This window comes from Stylophora pistillata, chromosome 14 (genome assembly GCF_964205215.1).
Source record: "Stylophora pistillata chromosome 14, jaStyPist1.2, whole genome shotgun sequence".
Taxonomy (NCBI): Eukaryota; Metazoa; Cnidaria; class Anthozoa; order Scleractinia; family Pocilloporidae; genus Stylophora; species Stylophora pistillata.
In genome coordinates, this window is record NC_142532.1 from 19,798,844 (window position 1) to 19,822,378 (window position 23,535).

The 23,535-nt window shown below is 38.6% G+C and overlaps 1 protein-coding gene and 1 long non-coding RNA gene across 2 annotated transcripts in view; one reads left to right on the forward strand and one right to left on the reverse strand.

The window, feature by feature from the left end:
- On the reverse strand, positions 1–1,826 carry LOC148716997 (uncharacterized). The gene is made up of 3 exons (XR_015995312.1): positions 1,340–1,826; positions 848–957; positions 1–318 (listed from the first exon to the last, which is right to left on the reverse strand). It is a non-coding gene; the product is annotated as an uncharacterized LOC148716997 (long non-coding RNA).
- A 3,021-nt stretch (positions 1,827–4,847) lies between these two features.
- Positions 4,848–23,535, forward strand: part of LOC148716998 (hemicentin-1-like) — a 54,935-nt gene continuing 36,247 nt past the window's right edge. Inside the window, exons 1-7 of the mRNA XM_088744990.1 lie at positions 4,848–5,007; positions 6,197–6,256; positions 7,717–8,004; positions 12,867–12,926; positions 13,855–14,139; positions 16,541–16,846; positions 17,342–17,437. Of these exons, the coding sequence (XP_088601116.1) occupies positions 4,944–5,007; positions 6,197–6,256; positions 7,717–8,004; positions 12,867–12,926; positions 13,855–14,139; positions 16,541–16,846; positions 17,342–17,437 (1,159 nt within the window). The 5' untranslated portion in view covers positions 4,848–4,943. The remainder of the gene's footprint in view (positions 5,008–6,196; positions 6,257–7,716; positions 8,005–12,866; positions 12,927–13,854; positions 14,140–16,540; positions 16,847–17,341; positions 17,438–23,535) is intronic.

Consider the following 23,535-nt stretch of genomic DNA (forward strand, 5'->3'; position numbering starts at 1 on the left):
TTAAACAATTAAACAATTAAAATTTATCAGCGCTTTAGGTGTACAGTAAATGTTTTGTAAAAATTAACATGTTAACCGAATACATCACCACAATATGAACACAAATGAAAACTAACTGTATTTAAACCTTTATGATGTTTCCAATCACATGGCTTTAAATACACGAAGCCTCTTCTTATTTTTACTTAACAAAGAAGGAAGCAAAAGCCATATCTTAGATTCTTAAAAGAGACATGGCAATTGAAGAACATGGGAATAACTAAAAAACGTCACGCAGGTGGTCGATGAAGTGAGTGCTTTGACTCGTCGCTTCTTTTTCTGTTCAAAAGGAAAGTCAAAGAAAACGTTACCACTCTCAAATAATTAATACATCGTAAACAAAATTTAATATCAAAAGTCTGCAAATAAACCAATTAAAGTTGAATCCACTATTTCAAACGCTCTGGGGTAAAGGTAAAATAGTTTGAAATGGTAGTGGTTCATAATAACCTGAGGTGAGCGTTGATTAACAAGAATTGATATGCAAATAACATAGTGAAAGAGGACACCCAAGTTCAGCCAAGGACAAAGGTTTACAGTAAAAGATATCATGACTTCAAGCCAAATTGTGGTATTGCAGCTGAGTTCTGACAGGTCTAAAGATCTGATCATGTTTAACTTTCAACTCTACCAATTGAGATTAAAATAAAAGGGACTAGTTTTTGGCCATGGAAACAAAACTCAGTTTTGAATAGCAGGGACTTCAAAATAACCCTCTTTCAAAATAGAAAAAAGCAGTCTGACTGGAAAAATAAAGGCAATGCTAGGGAAATGGATTTGAGTTCAAAATCATTAAATATTAGGTTACCGTATTTATACAGCTATGAACTCTTTGGGCTGTGAGGATTTCGTTGGAAATGATCTTTCTTTTATTCTTCAGTGCTGCCTCACTTGTTTTGAAATGTGCTCTCATAGCAGCTGAAACAAGCAAATAGGCAATGTTAGCTGTTCTTGCTGTTATAATATAATACTGTAGAATATGGTAATAAGCCCCAGGCCTTCCATTTTTCAAAAGACTGTTTTAATGGGCTTATATTTGGAGGGACTTATTACCTGAGGGAAATTTGAGTGCAAAACTCTTCAATGTGCAAATGATAATATTAAGGCATTAACTAACTGGTGGCTTATATTTGAAGGAGCTTACATTATGGGAGGATGTTTTTTGTTTTGAATTTGGGGGCTTATATTTGAAAAGAATAACATATGGAGGGAATTATTTTTGCAATTTTATGGTAGCTTAATCACTAAAAATGGTGTGGTTTAAAATTTCACTGAAGCAAAATAGTAAATATTTATTTACCTCTGATCACAGTCATTGCTGTTTCAGTGTCTGTAGTTCAGACACCAGCAAGAATATGTTGGTTGACTGTCTGGTTTACCTTTTCGGGGAAACTTCAATACAATGATTTAAAATTAGTCTCCCTTGCAGACCTTTCCGGCGTCATCACGCAAGCGAAAAGTCCCCCACCAACGGCTGCTCACATTCGAACAACATTCCTTTCCGGAAATTGGCCAATCAGCATTTACTTACCATATTCTGGAAAGCGTTCGCGCCTCAGTAATCAAACCAATCACAGAGTTCGTATTATCCGAGCGTTGAAACTGACAAAATGAAGACGCTTTCGACTCAGTGCGAGATACTTTTGGTATTGAGAGCTTAAATTCGCATCAGAGAGAAGCCATAACAGTAATTATAGAAGAGAGAAGAGATGTTTTTATAAATTTGCCCACAGGATTTGGGCAAACAAAACAGCGATCATTATCTGATATTTTCTTCAGAGTTTCGATGACATCGCTCGCATTCCATCTTTAGAAACTAACGCTAACGCGCTTCCTGTGAATTCGCGGGAATAAAAATATCGCGTGTTTATTGGTTGTTTGTCAGACGATAACTTCATTTTGATTGGATAACACATTACAATGGGAAAGAAATGTTGTTCGAATGTAAGCAGCCGTTGGTGGGGGAGTTTTTGCTTGCGTGACTACGCAGGAAAGGTCTGCAAGGGAGACTAATTTAAAATACTATTGTGATAAATTTGGATTAATCAATTGAAATCAGTGCAATCCCGGATTTCTTTCCATACTCAACTGAAAATTGCAAATGAAACGTCAAGTAAGAGTTCACTTTTTGAAAGAAGCACTCAGAAAGCTTCAAACGTTTTACTCAAACAAGAAACTGCTTTATCATTATCAAGCTTTGTCAAGACTGGAGAGTTCAAGTCTTAAAAGACAAGCAAAATGGGTTGTAAATATTTAAGCAGCTTTTACACTTATTGTGTACAATTATGAGTTCAGTCAATTGAAAATAAACCGCAAAGTTGTATGAATTCAGAGATGTAAGGTAGGATTAACAAGAAGGCTGATCAAAACATACATTAGAGGGGAAACACCTTACTTATATATCGTGTTGTGAATGAAATTGCATGGTTATAACTTCATAATGATGTTGTATGTTTACGATGTAATTTTTGTCTTTCTCCATAGTTCTGTAATAGATATTTATATCATTAAAAGAGCAGGTAATGCTGAAAAGCTGTTTGATTTGAACAGGTAATGCTGAAAAGCTGCAAGTTTTTGAAAAGGTTTTGCAAGTTTTTGAAAAGTTCAGTTTTAACAACTTAGAGACCAGTCGCACGAGGGGGGTAGGGGCAGGGACTGGAAAGAAAAGTTAAGGGTTTTTTAGTTATTTTGAGTTAATTTTTTAAATAAAAGAATAATTATGTGTTAGCGAATCGAGCCGGGTATCAGTCGTGCGCACAAATTAGATCGTCGCATTTGGGTCAGTGTATCTCGTACCGATCAGATCGCCGCATTAGGGTGTGTATCTTCCGCCAATCAAATAAAAAAATTGGGGTATGTTTGCACCAATCAGAGAGTCAGAGTACTGTCCCCCATGTTAATCATATAATGGAATTATGCTCTCCTAAAGTGTTGCAATGGAATCAACCCAACATTGATGCACACTTAGGATGACATTAACAAAAAATTGTGATCTATCCACTGAACTAATTTATTTCCTTCGTGTGAACCTAGTCGCTATAATCTGTTGGGTTTACAAAAGTCAGCAGAGATTTTTTCTACCATTGAAAAGTTAAAGCGTGTCTTGTGTACTGCTCCTTCACTTACAACGCACACACCGTCAGGAAAAGGCCTAACACGAAGTTATCACTGAAGCGTTTGTTTCGGAAGGGCTAGTTTTGCTGACTCTGGCAAAATTTGCGCAAAGCATTTGCATAACATATATCTGATCGATACCGTTGTCTTTTTCCAATAAACAGCCCAATTGTTACGACATAATCACAACCCACTAAGAAAAATTTCATGTGAAACTAAATGTTATTGTTAGTAAATTTCCCATGCAACTTTCACATGCTTTGAAATTTTGATTTTCAATAAGCTTTGTGCTTCACCCCGTCACGCGTCATTTCCTTGAAAACAACCTGCATTTTAAATTTTATCACGCATTCCACACGCTGGGTGCAAAGTCCAGATGTCCAGATAGGCAACACCCCCCCCTCCCTCCTTCCCCTCCCGTTGTAATGCTCAGGTGACCGCCTCCCGGTTAGCTCAATAGTCCTTTTCACAGTTGTGGGCTTGGTGGCCAAGCCTTTGAACAGGAGTGAGGCTAAGGGTAACCTTGTTATGATACAGATGTTGCTGCTTTTGAAATGCAAATTTCTTGGTTATCATGCTAACTAGATACTGGTCTCTATCACAACAATGTCACCCTCAGCCTCACTTCAAATCAAAGGCTTGGAAACTAAGTACACAACTGTAAAATGGTCTCTTGGTTAGAGCGCCGGTAAGTGTTGTGCGGGAGGTCGAGGGTTCGAGCCCCGGCCGGACCAATACTCACGGTCTTAAAATAAGTGAGGAGAATTTGCAACCTTTCTATAATCAAGAAATGGATAGATATTCTAGTCTTCTCGGATAAGGACGAATGAGCCGTAAGTCCCGTCTCCTGCAGGGTTAGGGGTAGGAGACGTTAATTTCCCACGCACAGATCACTGTGTGGTGGATGTCCTCCCCTGGGTGCGATGGGTGGGTGTTGGCCTTGAAAAGCCCTTATGGGGAGTGGTCAATTAACATATGTATATATGTATGTATGTATGTATGTATGTATGTATGTGAAAGCCTTTGGAATATGATTCTTTTCTCTTTGCTCAATGTATTTTCACTTATTTCAGAAATGGAGACCGCGAGACATCTTTGGTTAAGGTCTCCTAGAGATAAAATGGAGTTGTGATTTGCTTCCCACCGCAAAATTAAAAACGCACGTGCAGTAATGAGGGCTCACACGCAAGCTAGAGAAGTCTCATTCGCATTCGCTGTTTGGTCTCGTCACGCCATGAGGATGGCGGAGAGAGCGCGTTGCGTGACGAGACCAAACAACTGCTGGGAAGGAGACCACAGTAAGTGTGGCACAACTGCAATTTAATTCTGTCAACAGTTTATTTCTGACAACAGACCATAAAATACCTGTGTCTGAGTTTATTTCATAGAAATTGGAAGAGTCTGTTTTACTCTCTCGAACCGTATTTTTGTCGGAAACTTTAAAAGTTCATGCTATTTTTCTCTTACGAAATTAATAAATTTTGGTACTACAAATGTCCTATCTCAACCCACTCATCCGAAAAAAACAACTATTGCACGCGTAGCATGCCTCTGTTTGTCTTAGTGAATTTTCCTTGCATGGCTTCCCACCTTTAATTTATTGATTATTCTATCGGATTACTGCTGATTGACGGCTAGATATACTGCTTCAACGCTATTGGATTGCAAACTTATATCGAAACCTCCTGCTTTTCTCAGAAACGCATTTCCGTAAGACGCTGCTTCGATCAGTAAAACGATCTGTTAATTACTTAGACTGGAGACGTTTAGTCGATGAAAGAACCAAGAACATGACTTCAGGACATAAACTGCTGTTTTGGATTCTCGTTTTCTCGTTAAAAGAAGCCGTAGATGGTGAGTATGGGAAAATAAATCTTACTCATGTCATCAGCTCATAAGTATATCAGTTTCTCGAACACTGAAGGACCTTTTTTAAGCGCAGTCTTTACTACCGTAACAAAACCATACAAGACGGTCTGAGTAGATCAAACTGATTTTAAATGACGCAAGAAGGAACTTAAGAAAAGCTACCATCGTTGTAAAACGTAAGCAAACGCAGCTTACGACCTCATTAACGACGTTTTTCTGTTTGGCAACTCACTGAAGGAACGGATTGAATATAATTGATTATACGTATGATGCACGATCCTCGCAGTAGAAAGCGATATTTATGCAGTAGCAAAAATCAGACCTGAAAAAAATCAGGCCTGTACGGGATTCGAACCACTGACCTCTGTGATACTAGTGCAGCACTCTACCAATTGAGGTAACAAGCCAACTGGGAGCAGGCCGTTAAGTTGATTCCTAATAAACCCGTGTTGATAAATCAGATAGAAAAATATATGAACTTCATATATTCATTGTACATAATTGATTATGTAGTCGATCTAGAATGTGATTTCCTTTGTTTGCAACAGAACTAGAAAAATCATAGTTTAGTCGGTATGGACTGTTAAAATTGGGAACTCGCAAAGATGACTCGGAATGCAAATTGTGTTAAACCATGCGTCACTGATATTGCGGTTCGAGCCATTGAAGCGTTAGTAGAAGGCAACTTAAGAATAATAGATTGCTAACGTAAAAGAAACACTACTTAACTGTAAGGATTTAACAAAAACCTATTGGAGAGAGCTGACTGTCAAACGAATTGTTGATAAACAGATCTAAAATGAATGCCAATATTTTTCAAGTTGACCAGAGTTGGCGAAGGAGGAAAGTTGGGGGGCGAAAAAATATTCGTGCCTTACTTTTATAAGTGCTGATAGTTTCGAAAGAAACTGTTTGGGGCTGCGTCGGTGAAGGTAACGAAATGATTTGGATATATCAACAAAGTTGAAATGGTAAATTGGCCACCGTAACGATTACAAAAGCTGACGTTTCGAGCGTTCTATTCGCTCCGACGAAGGGCTAACGCTCGAAACGTCAGCTTTTGTAATCGTTACGGTGGCCAATTTACCATTTCAACTTTGTTGATATATCCAAATTACTTTTATAAGTCTTATCGACACAACTTGAATGTCTTCTTTGTTTGCTTTCTTTTCAGCATATCCACAGTTTACCTGTGGACCCTTTGGTATAAAACATGATATCAATCAAAGAGGAGGTAAGTTTCATGATCAACTCAATTATAAAAAAACCAAACCAGAAACGCCAAAACAGTAGTTTAGATTTTTCTTTATTTAAATCCAAAACTAGTCACATTTCATTAAAATCATCGATAACGTGATATGAAATAGGGACCTCAAGTTAACTCCGACGGCGATGGCAAAACCAAAGATCCCATGGGCAGAACAACAGCTCAGCACGTGCGTTTTCAAACTCTGTGCATTTTCCAACCGTCCTCGGAAGCACAACATCATGAAATCATCAAAATTTATGTGGTTCGAGAACAGAAAACCTCACAGAAAACCCGCCATTTTTGTGACAAGGAGGCGAAGCCACATAGGCTGTCGAGAGGAATTAGCGAGTAATGGTAACATTAGAATTCCGATCTTGATCCAATTCTGACCCCATATTTCTTGGTGCTTCTTATTCCTTGTTTTGGAGAACTACAGCAAACAATAAACAGGATGGTGCCTGAGATAACAAACCTTTTCCTTATAGAAATATCTCATATTGTGTCATCGGCGCATCATGTAAATACAGAGAAGATGTTATTTCGAAGTTGAGCATTTTACCGTTTGAATAGATTCAAAGATATGATTTTTTTTAGCTCTTGCCGTGACACCACGAAAGATGACCAACATCTCAAAAGAATTTCACAATGGCGTCTCTAGTGGCACGTAATTGTTTAGCAGAAATAATTAAATAGGCCTGATCTTGATCTGATTAGAAGTGAAAGTTTATGTACGTATTGACTCAGTATTTGGCTCGAGGTCATAACGTACGAACCGCGCGCAGCGAGGTCCGTGCCTCATGACCGACTTTGAACCTCAACACTGTTCACACGCGCTCATTTTCCACAATTTACGGTTAGATCTTACGTTTTTGTTTAGCATTTTTCGACCACTGCAAAAAATCCTTGGGAATTAAGCAAGTTTAGTTGCCACTTTTAATGCAATACAATTCTTTGGTGTCAATGTCAATGAACTCAATAAACATCGTGATTTCAATTGCGTGGTTTCTCAGAAACTTGAAGTAACCTGATTGTCCAATCAAAGGCCAACGAAAGCTACAACGAAAAAATCTCGATACTACAGTGCTAAATCAACGTGGTTTCCGCAGTTACTCTCGCGGTGGAGAAGTGGTCTAATGATGTCTCTGGTGAAGGGAACCCCCATAGAACATTTCCTTACCTATAGCCTTCCCTTGTGTGTAAGAGGGTCGGTCGGTCAAAAAAATGAAAAAACAAACAAACAAACAAAAAAAGCAAGACGCTCGAGTTCAGAGAAAGCCGGAAAGCCATTACCATTAGAAAGGTTTGACTGAAAGAAAAGAGGGAAGTCAATTACTGATTATGTAGACAGACGGACACTACCCAAAAACTGTTCGGTCTCAGGGTCTATGCTTCATGTTTTTGTAGGTGTCAACGTTTCATATATATAATTTTCTTTTTCTATATAGACGGTAAGCCTCAAGTGACTTGTCTGAGACCAAGGCAAAGCGTACACTTAGATGCGCATGTGCAAATTGAATGTGAGGTTATCTCCGGCACCTTTGCTAATATCACGTGGTTTCATAATGGAATATCTCTCAGCGAGCTAAAGAAAAGCTTCGTGACGATTGACAAACGGTCCTGTGGTCAAACGCTGAAAATTAGATACGCCAGCTCACGCGATGAAGGAAAGTACACATGTGCAGCCACTAACAAGTTTGGAACTGTCAATAAGACATGCTCTCTTCATATCAAGGGTATTGTGTTTGATACTGTTTTTCTTACCTCTGTTTAGTTAAATCCGCGGCTCATTAAGAGACTTAAGTTGAAATTGTAAATTAGCCACCGTAAAGAGTTAAAAAGCTGACGTTTCGAGCGTTAGCCCTTCATCATTCACTCTCACGAAGGGCTAACGCTCGAAACGTCAGCTGTTTAACTCTTTACGGTGGCCAACTTACAATTTCAACTCAGTTGATATTACCAAATTACCATGTTACCCCCACTGTATCCTCATCATCCCCACCCCTCCCCCTTTTAGGAGATCAATTTTGTTATAGCTTCCGTCTCCCCCATATACCGCGATGGCGACGACTAATTTCTCCTTCGTTCTTCCTTATACCTCGTGATCCCTCCAAAAAAATATTCTCTGCCTCCCTCCATGAGGATATTTAATAACTGATCCCTATCAAAATAAATAGCGGACAGGAACAGATCAGAAGCGGATCCAGGGGGGGGGGGGGGGTCCAGGGAGGGCCGACTCCTCCCCTTCATTAGACCTCTGGATATTCTTACCTCTTCTGTGAGACCGAGGAAGGTAACTTGACACACACGTCCACTCCGAAAGATACTTACACGCGGTTCTCTTCTGTCCAAAGTCCAAAATGGCTGATAAATCTTCCTGTCATTTTCGACCTCATACAGTAGTGATAAAGAAGTTAGGGCACGTGGTAATATTTTGTGTCTAGACCACAAACTATAGTATTCGGTGCCATTCACTCCATTTACTACGGTGGCTCTCAAGGGCCATCCACCTACAAACATTTTCATGACTTTATCGCGCGATAAGTTTTTCTTCTCGGGCAAATATTTGTTTTAAGAACATGAAATTTCCGCCGGGCAACTATCAGCCGATAGTTCCTCGACAGAAACACTCTATTGTTTAAGTAGAGACAAGAACGATATAAATGTAAAGAATCGAAAACAATGGTTGAAACCATCGCACCACGCTTAAAGCATTTGCTATACATAGTTAAGGATGATTTACAAAGAAAAAGCAAAACAAAAACAAATATGCTCGAAAGAATGATTAATCTTAATTTTCGCGCAATTACCAGCTGTTACATGACGACAGGCCGGAATGACTGCATAATTAAGTAAGAATGGTTCTAGCTAGGTGACTATATTTAAATAAATAAAGGCTAATATATAGGCAATAAGAGGATATTACGTCTCTTTACACTGTCATTCCTAATGGCGAAGGTCTTCTGGCCCTTAAACATTTTTTTGTACTGTTAAGGAACCTAAATCTGAAACACTACTACGCTTAGCCGAACTCGTGCTCACACTCAATCGTTTTTCATTCGAGGACAACTTTTTCAAACAAACCAATGGTGTACCAAAATGGGACCTAGCTATGCCAATCTTTTTGTAGATTTTGTTGAACACCAATTTTTCACCCCATGCAACGGCTCCAAACCTGAACTCTACGGTCGCTACATCGACGACTGTATCGGCGCTACCTGCTCTACCAGGGAGGAGCGCTCTCAATTCATAACCGCAGTCAATTCTTTTCACCCGGCTCTGAAATTTTCCTGGGAAATTTCTGACAATTCTTTATCCTTTTTAGACATTATCCTTTTCAGGAAATCTACTTCCGCGCGCTTACCATCAGTGTTTTGTTTCTAAAGAGTCTCAATAGGATAAACTTTTACTTTCGGTTGTCAAAACATATAATCCTGGGATTTAACCTTCAAATGCACTATGCTATCCACTGGAAGGATTCATTAGCGAATAGCGTCATCCAACATTCGAACAACCGGGGCCTGGCTTTCAGTCGCTCGTAAGTTGGATATATCAACAAAGTTGAAATGGTAAATTGGCCACCGTAACGATTACAAAAGCTGACGTTTCGAGCGTTAGACCTTCGTTGGAGCGAATAACCGGAAGTATAAAAAATTCCTGAACCTCGACCAGTGCAACTGACTTTAAACAATGAAACGAATAAAGTGAACATTAAACTTGCTGAGATTTAATCGGTTCTTTGGTTAGTGAATTGGCGTCTGCACTTTTCATAGTAAACCCACTGACCATGATTAATTTTTATTGATTTACGGCTAAATATACTAAATATACCCAAACAGTTTCTTTCGAAACTATAAGCCTTTATTCATAAATATACTTTGTTGCAGTTTCGAAACTCAATCATTAAAACTTCCTCCCACGTGTAGTTTCTTCGGTTGCCGAAGACCCTGTCACCTTTCAGGGCAGTTCAGTTGAATGGTTTACCGACTCACCTTCGAATACTTGCTCTAGATGTTAGATTTTAAGCCCTCTTTAAATTAATTTTAATTTTTAGTCAGATCTTTTAATTGCATGGCTTTTCATTTTGAATACATTAATTTTCATTGGTTTAGTTGTTGATTGACAGATAAATATAGTACAATTCCACTGATAGATCTTTATTTATGAATAAGGAACTTCCTGTTTTTCTCGAAAACGCCTTTCCGTAAACCGCTGCTTCTGGCGGGGGTTGATTAATGAAACGAACATTGAGTCAGAGAGACTTGTATTCGATAAAGGAACCAAGAACATGACTTCAGGACAAAAATTACACTTTTGGATTCTCGTTTTCTTCTCCGTGTTCTTATTCGAAGAAGCCGTAGCTGGCGAGTATGGGAAGAAAACCCAAAGTCATGTTATCAACTCACAAGTTTCAGTTTCCTAGAACACAGAAGCTTTTTACATGCATAGACTGCGAATGTATCAGGATTTTTTTGAACATGCAGTCTTTTCTATCATAACAAAACCACAGATCAAGACAAAAAAGAAGTTCTGAGCAGATCAAAATGATTTTAAATGACGCAAGAAAGAACATAGGAAACGCTACCATCGTTGTAAAACCTAAACAAAAGCAGGTTACAACTTCATCTTCCGTTTAGTAATTCATGAAGAAATAGATTGAGTATAACTAATTTTGTAGTCGAACTAGTATGTGATTTCCTTTGGTTGCAAAATAACTATAGATATCATAGTTTAGTCAGTATGTATATTCAGCTCTTTTAAAAATTCGAAGCTCGCCTAGGTGGAGACTGAACGCCTATTGCGTTAAATCGTGCTTTGTCGGTTCGAGTGGATTAAAGCGTTGGTAGAAAAGAACTTAAGAATAAACATAAAAACACGACCTAACTGTAAGGACTCAACAAAAACCTTAAAGTGCACTTAAATCCAAAAATTTGTTTTCGCTTAACGGAATAAGCTTATTTTTTGGAGTATTTCTGTGCAAAAATTTTTTAATTTGCTTAAATCTTTAATTTTCTGTGCCTAGTCAAAATACGGAAAATCGGCCGCCATCTTGCCCCACGACCGAGTTTAAAGAGGAATGGCTCTAGTGGATAATGTGACGTCAAATCGAGAACACGAAAGTCTGCATTTCACACATTTTCACTTGTTTGGGAAAGTTGTCGTCGATATTGTCCGAAATATGCCGACTAGGTGTGTTGTATGAGGAATGTATGAAGCGCGATACCCTCTTGCAAATTACGCACGTTGCTACATCCTTTTACAACACACTTAGTCGGCATATTTTCGGACAATATCGACGACAACCTTTCCAAAAAAATGAAAATGTGTGAAATGCAGACTTTCGTGTTCTCGATTTGACGTCACATTACCCGCTAGAGCCATTCCTCTTTAAACTCGGTCGTGGGGCAAGATGGCGGCCGATTTTCCGTATTTTGACTGGGCACAGAAAATTGAAGATTTGAGCAAATAAAAATATTTTTACACAGAAATACTCCAAAAAATACGCTTATTTCGTTAAGCGAAAAAAAATTTTTGGGTTTAGGGGCACTTCAAGGAGAGAGCTGATTGTCAATAACTCCCATCTAAAATGAAGGTGAACAGAGTTGGCGAAGGAAGAGAGTTCCTTACGGTTTAATTTACATGTCAGTTTCATAAATTAGAATAATCATTAGGGACTTTAAGCAAACCACGACGGCTACGGCAACGAGAACAGGGAAAAACAATAGATCTAATTGGCAGAACAATAGCCCAGCACGTGCGTTCTAAAACTTTGTACATTTCTTGGCCGTCCTTTGCAAAACAACAACGTGAAATCACCAAAATTTGCGTCGTCTGCGAATCGAAACCGCATCGGGAAATTATTTTAATTCACATTTGGAACTCAACGCTACTTACAACAACAACAACATTGACTTTATTTATTTTTTTTAAATTAAAGAAATAAAGGCTTTTGTAGCCCGCAGTTAGTTAAGCTATTCTAGGCGGGCTACCTAAACAGACACTTTATAGGCTCTCACACACACACACACACACACACACACACACACAAACACACACACACACACACACGCACACACACACGCAACAATGAAATAAATAAATAAATGAGCAAATAAAAATAAATTATAAATAATAGTAGTGACAATCATGTTAAAGGTTTTAACTGGGCTAGTCACACAAGGGAGTTTTTAACAGGTCAAAGAGAAAGCTAATCAGTTAAAATACAAATATAAGCTAGAAAGGTCAAGGTAGCGCAAATCAACATTCATCTCCTCAATTTTATGCGTTACTTTTATGCGTTATGTTGAGTTTGAGGTTTGGCGCCCTATGAAACAGTAAACACATGCAGCCATTTTCGAAATTCTAACTAAAAGTAGAAACTCGTTTTTTAATCGACGTCTTCCGTGGCGTTGCCGTCCTGACTGCTTAAAGTCCCTATTTTCTGTGGAAAAAAGATTCGTCGGTTACACCATATGAATAACAGTTGAAGGAGGAAGTCGCAAAATATATTTGTGGTAAAAATTGAATATCATGAATTAGAGGGCCTTAGTCTTACTCGCTACAACTCGATTGTCTTGAATTTCTGCTTTCTTTTCAGTATATCCTCAGTTTACTTGTGGACCCCTAGGTTTAAAGCATGATATCAACCAAACAGAAGGTAAGTTTAATAATCGAGTCAATTACAAGAACCGAACCCGGAAACGACAAAACAGTAGTTTAGATTTTTCTTTATACAACTAAAAAAGACTAGTTACGTTCCATCACAATCATCGACCATGTGAAGAGAAATAGAGACCTCAAGCAAACCGCGACGGTGATAGCAACGGGAACGTGGCTAAACAAAAGATCTCATGGGTAGAACAATAGCTCCGAGCACGTGCGTTTTCAAACTCTGTACATCTGAACCGCCCTCGGCAACACAACATCGCGAAATTATCAAAATTTGTGTGGTCTGCCGGAGAACAGAAAACCCGAAGGCAGCATTTTCCATAACTTGCGGTTTGATATTCCGTTCAGTTTTGTTTAGCATTTTACCACCACTAAAAAAAAAAAAAATTGGAAAATATTCTAGGAAAAAAGTTGCTACTTTTAATGTAATGTAATTCTTATTAATGCCGTGATTTCAATTGCGTGGTTTCTCAGAAACTTGAAGTAACCTGATTGTCCAATCAAAGGCCAACGCAAGCTACAAGGAAAGAATCTCGATGCTACAGTGCTAAATTAACGTGGGTTCCGCATTGACTCTCGCGATGGCTGAAGTGGTCTAATGATGTCTCTGGTGAAGGGGACCCCCATAGAACGTTTCCTTACCTATAGCCTTCCCTTGTGTGTAAGAGGGTCTGTCGGTCAAAAAAATGAAAAAAACAAACAAACGAACAAACAAAAAAAGCAAGACGCTCGAGTTAAGTGAAAGCCGGAAAGCCATTACCATTAGAAAGGTTTGACTGAAAGAAAAGAGGGAAGTCAATTACTGATTTATGTAGATAGACGGACACTACCAAAAAACTGTTCGGTCTCAGGGTCTATGCTTCATGTTTTTGTAGGTGTCAACGTTTCATATATATAATTTTCTTTTTCTTAAATAGACGGTAAGCCTCAGGTGACTTGTCTGGGACCATGGCAAAGCGTACACTTAGATGCGCATGTGCAAATTGAATGTGAGGTTATCTCTGGCACCTTTGCTAACATCACGTGGTTTCATAATGGAATATCTCTCAGCGAGCTAAAGAAAAGCTTCGTGACGATTGACAAACGGTCCTGTGGTCAAACGCTGAAAATTAGATACACCAGCTCACGCCATGAAGGAAAATACACATGTGCAGCCACTAACAAGTTTGGAACTGTCAATGAGACATGCTATCTTCATATTCGTCAGTATTGTGTTTGATCCTGTTGTTCTTACCTTTGTTTAGCGAAATCCGCGGCTCATTAAGAGACTTAAGTTGAAATTGTAAATTGGCCACCGTAAAGAGTTAAAAAGCTGACGTTTCGAGCGTTAGCCCTTCATCATTCACTCTCACGAAGGGCTAACGCTCGAAACGTCAGCTTTTTAACTCTTTACGGTGGCCAATTTACAATTTCAACTCATTTGATATTACCAAATTACCATGTTACCCCCACTGTATCCTCATTATCCCCACCCCTCCCCCTTTTAAGAGATCAATTTTGTTATAGTTTCCCTCTTCCCCATATACCGCGATGGCGACGACTAATTTCTCCTTCGTTCTTCCTTATACCTCGTGATCCCTCCAAAAAAATATTCTCTGCCTCCCTCCATGAGGATAGTTAATAACTGATCCCTATCAAAATAAATAGCGGACAGGAACAGATCAGAAGCGGATCCAGGGGGAGGGTCCGGGGAGGGCCGACTCCTCCCCTTCATTAGACCTCTGGATATTCTTACCTCTTCTGTGAGACCGAGGAAGGTAACTTGACACACACGTCCACTCCGAAAGATACTTACACGCGGTTCTCTTCTGTCCAAAGTCCAAAATGGCTGATAAATCTTCCTGTCATTTTCGACCTCATACAGTAGTGATAAAGAAGTTAGGGCACGTGGTAATATTTTGTGTCTAGACCATAAACTATAGTATTCGGTGCCATTCACTCCATTTATTACGGTGGCTCTCAAGGGCCCTCCACCTACGAAAGTTTTCATGACTTTATCGCGAGATAAGTTTTGCTCAGCCCATTCATTCAAAAACTTTGCAATCAACATTATCGCGCGATAGATAAACTTATCGCGCGATAGAACAACTTATCGCGCGATAGAACAACTTATCGCGCGATAGAACAACTTATCGCGCGATAGAACAACTTATCGCGCGATAGAACAACTTATCGCGCGATAGAACAACTTATCGCGCGATAGATAATATTATCGCGCGATAATTTTATCACTCGCTCCCATGGCCCCACGACCATTAGCACATGGTCACATCCATAGCAAGATGGCGGACCAAGTTTCGAACGTGAGTAATTGTCCAAGAAATAAAGACTTTTGTTCTTGATTTTTGAGCAAGAGACGGTAATCTTTGGGTTAAATTAAATTATATTTCTATGCTTTCTATGCCTTATATTCATAAACAATCTTTCACCTTATACACCTTATATAGTTTAAAAACGTATCCCTGCACCTTATATTCATAAACAATCTTTCAAATATAGAGCAATAAAGTCCCTATCATATCTTTCACCCCACTTACTAAGATAGCATAGAAATATAATTTGATTTAATCCAAAGATTACCGTCTCTTGCTCAAAAATCTAGAAATAAGTCTTTATTTCGTGGACAATCACTCACCTTCGAAACTTGGTCCGCAATCTTGCTATAGATGTGACCACGGGCTAATGGTCGTGGGGCTATGGGAGCTAGTAATAAAATTATCGCGCGATAATATTATCTATCGCGGGATAAGTTGATCTATCGCGCGATAAGTTGTTCTATCGCGCGATAGAACACTGTATCGCGCGATAAGTTGTTCTATCGCGCGATAGAATATTCTATCGCGCGAAAACTTTTTCTATCGCGCGATAAGTAGTTCTATAGCGCGATAAGTTGTTGTATGGCGCGATAAGTTGTTCTATCGCGCGATAAGTTGTTGTATCGCGCGATAAGTTGTTTTATTACACGACTCGGGCAGTCAGAGGGCCAATAACTAAAATCAGCCAATCAAAATGCTCTATTGCCGGTCCAATATTCTCTAAGTATTGGACCGGGCAATTTCCCGAATGGTCCCGAATGATACCGCACTTGTGTCCCTTTGAACTTCAGTCGTATAATAAATCTCTTATTAACCAAGCTTGCTCGGGACCGTACTGTAAGAATATCGGCCCTCGGTCTTTTTTGTACGGACCTCGCTACGCTCGGTCCGTACTGTCAAGACCTCGGACCGATATTCTCCCAGTACGGCCCCCGCGCTTGGTTAATAAGATATATGTATCGCGCGATAAGTTGTTGTATCGCGCGATAAGTTGTTCTATCGCGCGATAGAACACTATCGCGCGATGAGTTGTTCTATCGAGCGATAAGTATTTCTATCGCGCGATAAGTTGTTCTATCGCGCGATAAGTTTATCTATCGCACGATAATGTTGATTGCAAGTTTTTTTGAATGAATGGATTCAGCAAAACTTATCGCGCGATAAAGTCATGAAAATTTTTGTAGGTGGATGGCCCTTGAGAGCCACCGTAATTTGCTGTGACGTTAAGTGTCTAAACCATTTATTGTAATGTTTGGTGACTAAACCATTTTTACTTAATCCCTCGCAGATCTTAAAAAAAAACCTGAAGTGGAATACTTTAAGATTGCTGACAACCGCCAAACAGCTTACCTGAATGGAACTGTTGAACTCAAGTGTAAATTACTGCATGTTGACGCTCATATGTGGCTGCTGAATGGAACAAAGATTTCACATGGTGATCGTCACAAAATGATAAGGGATACCACCATTTGCAAACCTAGAAAGCTGTTTACCTTGAAAATAATAAACGTGACTGAGAATGACGAGGGACGGTACACATGCTCTGGATATAAAAATGGTATAAACGCAACAAAGGATCTTTTCCTTAAAACAGGTTTGTCATAACGTAAAGATGCATGGAATCGAAACCATTTCGTGCGAAGATTGACTTCAAAAGTAAAAAAAATTAGACAATTTTTGGGTCTCACAGAGCCGCTTCTCTAATCATAGCAAGGCAAAAAAAATAATTTTTCAAGTCAAAAATGGATAAACGACAAACAAATCTCCAAAAGACGGAAAAAAGAGCAATGAGACTAACGGCTAATTAATGACAGATTTGTGAAACACATTCAGGGACAGTTTTCGAACGCTTAGGTTACCTTTTGAGATCTCTAAATGCGTTTGGTTATACATCTTCAAATATACTTTACATTGGTGGAGATGAAATTACTTGACTTTTAGAAAAAAGCTGCTTCTTTTAGGAAGGTTGTTACTCGTTTTGTTACGAATTTTGGAGAACGAAGAAATCTGAGTTTCCCTGAAGTATCAAACTCTAGACCTTGACAGACCTTATTGATGAGCCTTATTAACGATTTCATTTTCCTACCAGAGCCATGTCCAAGCGGTCATTACTGTCCCCCCGAAGGAAACACAGCTTTCCCTTTCCCCAGGTCTCCGCCGACACCAACACCTGGTATCAGCAAAGGTATGAAAGGTAACCAATGAATGACGACTGAGATATATATGTTATTGATACCAACGCACCCAAGGAGTCTAGTTAAGAGTATATTGAGTGGTGGATTGAGTGAGGGAAGGGGGGAGTGAATTTAGGGAGTGCGAACCCCTCCACTATTAGAACTGTGGGTATTTTTCAACACTTGTCTGAGACCAAAATTTCTCCAAAGACAGGATCATATCTTACTACATAACTTAAAGTACACTAAAAATTACTTACATACATACATACATACATACATACATACATACTATACATACTTTATTGTAACTCCCTACAAAGGGTTTTTCAGTCACAAGGTTACTAAATAGCTAAATACAATGAAATATATGAAGTTCATATATTTTGAACTGCGGTATTAGATACGTATGATGCACGATCCTCGCAGTAGATAGCGCTATTTAAGCAATAGCGAAAATCAGACCTGAAGAAAATCAGGCCTGTACGGGACTCGAACTACTGACCTCTGCGATACTGGTGCAGCGCTCTACCAATTGAGCCAACAAGCCAACTGGGAGCAGGCCGTTAAGTTGATTCGTAATAAACCCGTGAAAGGGATAATTCTCGCTATTGCTTAAATAGCGCTATCTACTGCGAGGATCGTGCATCATACGTATCTTATACCGCAGTTCAAAATATATGAACTTCATATATTTCATTGTATCTGATTTATCCCTTTCACGAGTTTATTACGAATCAAATTAACGGCCTGCTCCCAGTTGGCTTGTTAGCTCAATTGGTAGAGCGCTGCACTAGTATCGCAGAGATCAGTGGTTCGAGTCCCGTACAGGCCTGATTTTTTTCAGGTCTGATTTTCGCTATTGCTTAAATAGCGCTATCTACTGCGAGGATCGTGCATCATACGTAAATAGCTAAAATAACTAAATAAATTGCCAAATAACTAATATAATAAATAACATTAAAAATAAGTGAAATACAATGGATCATATACTAATTAAAAATTCATAGATTGATCAGAGAAAAGTAGGTTAACAATTTTGTTTCTAAAATGTTTGATCGATTCTGAAGGTTTAACATTGTCTCTTAGATCATTCCAGAGCTTTGCACCGCGGTAGGCGAAGGACCATTGATTCCGCCCTTAGAATTACTTAGGCCCCATTGTAAGTGAAATATTTCTTTGTCAAAGTTTGGACCCATAACGATTTGCTGTCTTTAGAGTATGAACGTGAAACAATGCAAGTGACGAAGACTCAGCGAGGAAGACTCAGCACCTCTGAGGTCACCACGCAAAGGGTATGTCTAAAGACAGAATTGGTTCTTGTCAGCAGAGGATACAGTTTCCACAGACCAGATACCGTGAGAATATTATTGTTCGCGGTATTAGCTTTTACCTATAACAGACGCAAGTAACAGCGCTAGCTTCAGCGCACATTTTAATAGTGTCATAAAAACAAAGCTGAGTATTTAAAACAGCTAATCAGATGAAAGGAAACTATTGCATTGAGAAGTCAAAGTAAGAACATGGACACTGGCAAAGTCGTGGGAAAACGAGAGAGACTCAGACGTGATCGATTTAAGTCTTTCATCTGATTGGTATAAAGAGTGGTGCGAGATGTATTTGCTAAACATAGAGCGCAATAATATATGGTAAAATCAATGCAATCCCGGATTTCTTTCCATGCTCAACTTAAAACTGCAAATAAACGTCAAGTAAGAATTCACTATTTGAAAGAAGCACTCAGAAAGCTTTAAACTTTTTACTCAAACAAGAAACAGCTTTAACATTATTAAGCTTTGTCAAGACTGGAGAGTTCAGTTGTTTAAAGACAAACTAAATGGTTTGTAATTATTGAAGAAGCCTTAACATTCATTGTATGCAATTATGAGTTCATTCAATTGAAATTAAACCGCAAGTTGTCTAGATTCAGAGATGTAAGGTAGAATTAACAGGCAGGTTGATCACAACATGTACTGGAGGCCTTATCTTATCGTGTTATAAATGTAGTTGCAAGGTTATAATTCGATAATAATGTTGTATGTTTAGGATATAATTCTTGTGTTTCTCCATAGTTCTGTAATGGACAATTATATCATTAAAAGAACAAGTAAGGCTAAAAAGCTGTTTGATTTTACTTCCACTTTCCTCTTATCACAATTCCCTGCAAGTTTTTCAAAAGTTCAGTTATAACAACTCAGAGACCAGTCGCACGAGGGTAGGGGCAGGGACTGGAAAGAAAATTTTAAAGTTTTTGAGTTTATTTTTTTATAAAAAAATAATTGTGTTAGCGTATCAAGTGGTATGTCGCGCGCACAAATCAGATCGTCGCATTTGGGTATGTATGTATTGAAATACGTCGTGTAAGCTGTAGCACGTGTTCCCCACGAAAAGTTCAAACCCGAAATGTGTAAGATCGTACTGAACAAAGGATAAAGATATACAAAAACTAATGAAAATGTTTTCAGTATGTTGGAGACATTTACAAGGTTATCAATGCGCCAATAAACCTAACAGTAACGTTTAAATTTTGGACTGTAACTTCGACTCTTAAGAGTAAATTTTGAGGGAGTTTCTCCTTGCAGCGTTGAGTCAATTTTTCACTTACGTAACGCGAAGAACTTGTCAACACTTTAGCGTCAAATAATTCGTGAAATAACGGGAATTTCAGGAATTGTACACAGCCTAGCTTAGTCTTAACCCAGCCCCACACTGAGAAGAATATTCTCCACCATCAATTTACGTCACCAGTAATCCGCAACGATGTTGTGAAATTAACAAGGGCAGACAAAGTAGCTGGAGAGAGTCTGAGAAATCCACTTTGATGTAACTTGCGTAGAAGTACTGGCCACAACTGTCGCATCCCAGCCAATCTTCTCCATCGTCGTCATGGCACACTATGCAGACGTTGATATCTCTCCTACAGCGGACAGAACAAGTATTTCCGATTATCATTCACTTAAGTATGTCTTCTTTCTTATTGGGTCAGGTCTCGTGCTTTGACTCTTAACTCTATATCAGGATAAAACCCAATGCTTGGTAAGATTAAAGGATATGCAGTTTGGAAACAAGCTATGACTTAGGTTACTTATTCGTGGATATCATCGTAACAACAGCCAAACACCACAGAAGTTATTAGTGCACGTTCGGTTGCTATGTCGAAAGCTGCATCTACGGAGGACTCTTCGCACAAACATCTAGCAAACTGAAAGAAACGATCGAAAACAGCAATCAATCATTGGGAAAATGAGTGAAGAATGTGCAATATTCAGTTAAATTCCTTTTAAGGCAGAAATAGTTCAGTGGTTGCTGAGGTATATTTAATCGAATGCACTTTCTTCCTAGTTACCTTGTGAGGGTAAATATTTCGTACCTTAACACCTCAGTATTTAATGAGAATAGTGACTTCTGTATTAAACTTAAAGACTAAATGTCGCGTGTGGGTGCAGAGCGTGAGACAAATGAGAATTCCGCACTTGCACCCAACCTTCTGTTTAAAGTGCACCAGCTCGATGCAAGGCCAAGATAGAGAAAGCCAGCCCGTTTTGGCGTCAGCGACCTCACTACAAATATAATGACAGACAACTAAAGGGTCACTTTATTCTCAAAGTGACTGCCGTTTTAAATTGAAGGAACAGCTTTTTTCACTTACGACTTAATAATTTTACACTTGCTATAAACACTGAAAGTAGACATTGCATGCCTATCATGTTCGCTCTTCTGTTGGCAGAACAGGGAAATTAAGTTAATAAGTCATGTCTACAGTACGTAGTCGCTACTAGATAAGTAGGGTTTATTGCTGCAAAGAACGCTTTCATACATTTTATGAAAGCGCAGTAAACATATATTATTTTCATATATTTACTGAGTCGTCGCCATCATAACGCATTCTCGTGTCTTAGTCAAAAATTGTCTTCGGTTTTTAAATGTTATCCTTTCGCGGGATTTCGCAATACTCGTAGTCGCGGTTTCATAATTTTCCCGCTGACAAAAATTACCGTTTACTCTTACCCTCGACGAACGCCTTCGATATAGCGTCACCCAACTCAGTATCCCCTCTTTACAGCAAATGGAACAGGGATTTTATCACAATCGTTTTCCACAAATTTAGCTTTTTTTTCAGGGAATCTTTTACATGCTTGAACAATATTTTGGCTTTGAGCCTTGAGATTTCTTTATCTTGATGATAAAATGCTATTGTAAAGGTTCTTTTTTCGGTGTCGCATGGACCGACGAGTACAGATTTGTCACTGATGAACCAACGGGCACAATCTTCTCAGTTAATAGCTTGATAAACTCCACAGACTAAGGTTATTGGAACGAACGATCTCCTTCTTCTTCCTGATGAGCCGGCCAGCTCAGGGGGAAATAAGAACCGAGACCTTTGAATTCCTGTCGTGTAAATCACCGGAATATTGCGTTATATTTATCTTTCTTTAAGCTTATAAAAGATATCTAGGACAAAATATTGTGGAAAATAATCGTGATGAAATCGCCGTTCTTTTTTCTGAAGAACCTGAAGCAATCCAGATTACATATTGACCATGGGGAGTTTCATTCCAGTTACGAGTTGCGCTTTGCGTGTGGATTAGTAGTTTGAAAGGTGGAATTATAACATTATGATTTCATTGAATCTTTTATTTCGAACTTTGTTTTGATTTTTTTCTTGATCAAGACATGGAAGGAAACGTTGACTGACTCGATTGCACTGCGGCGGTGACAAGTCTCTCATTATCATATCTGTGCAAATTTTCTGACAGTTTTATTTATTTTATATTTATTTATTCGACTTTAATAGTAAGGTGACAGTTGATGTAGATTGGTAAAAGAAGAAGGAGAAAAAATAATTAATAATTTAAAGTAATTTGCCGCCGCGGTTTTCCTTCGCAGACGACGCAAATTTTGGTGATTTCACGTTGTTGTTTTGCAAAGGACGGCTAAGAAATGTACAACGTTTTAGAACTATTGTTTTAGACTATTGTTCTGCCAATTAGATCTATTGATTTTCCACGTTATCGTTGCCGTAGCCGTCGTGGTTTGCTTAAAGTCCCTAGTTCCCTATTATTGCAAGAGAGGAAATAGACAACAGAATTCGCGATAAAAATAGAAACTGGAAACTGAGATTTTTAATTATGCGTACTCGGACGCGCTCGACAGAAACCAATGGGTATTTAATGAATGTAATGCGTAAAATACGCAAAACGCAGGGCAAAATGAATCACTGGTAGGGTAGCAAATATGGGGCAATTATCTACAACTGCATGACTTTGCTTTATTTGCTCTGAAAGCAAATGTCATATTTGCTTGGTATTCACCAGCAATGCAAAGACGAAAGACGGCTTTAACTTATTGTTTGCGCCTGGTGGCAAATGCAACGTACAAGAACACATTTGTAAAGATTTTGTATCAGCATTAAATGTGAGGTGAAAACGTACGTTCGCATCACAAACACTAGGAATCCGATGTGAGGTAAAATTTCACATTTGCTCGACTCTGATCACTTTTTGCTCTTAAGTAAATTTTACGTTTGTACCACGTTTAGGACCATCGTAAAGAAGGCGAAGGCTGATTTTCCTGTGAATCTCTTCTGCTTAACAAATTTAAGAAACAATTAAAATTTATCAGCGCTTTAGGTGGACAGTAAATGTTTTGTAAAAATTAACATGTTAAACGAATACATCACCACAATATGACTACAAATGAAAACTAACTGTATTTAAACCTTTATGATGTTTCCAATCACATGGCTTTAAATACACGAAGCCTCTTCTTATTTTTACTTAACAAAGAAGGAAGCAAAAGCCGTATCTTAGATTCTGAAAAGACATGGAAATTGAAGAACATGGGAAAAACTAAAAAACGTCACACAAATGGTCGATGAAGTGAGTGCTTTGACTCGTCGCTTCTTTTTCTGTTCAAAAGGAAAGTCAAAGAAAACGTTACCACTCTCAAATAATTAATACATCGTAAACAAAATTTAATATCAAAAGTCTGCAAATAAACCAATTAAAGTTGAATCCACTATTTCAAACGCTCTGGGGTAAAGGTAAAATAGTTTGAAATGGTAGTGGTTCATAATAACCTGAGGTGAGCGTTGATTAACAAGAATTGA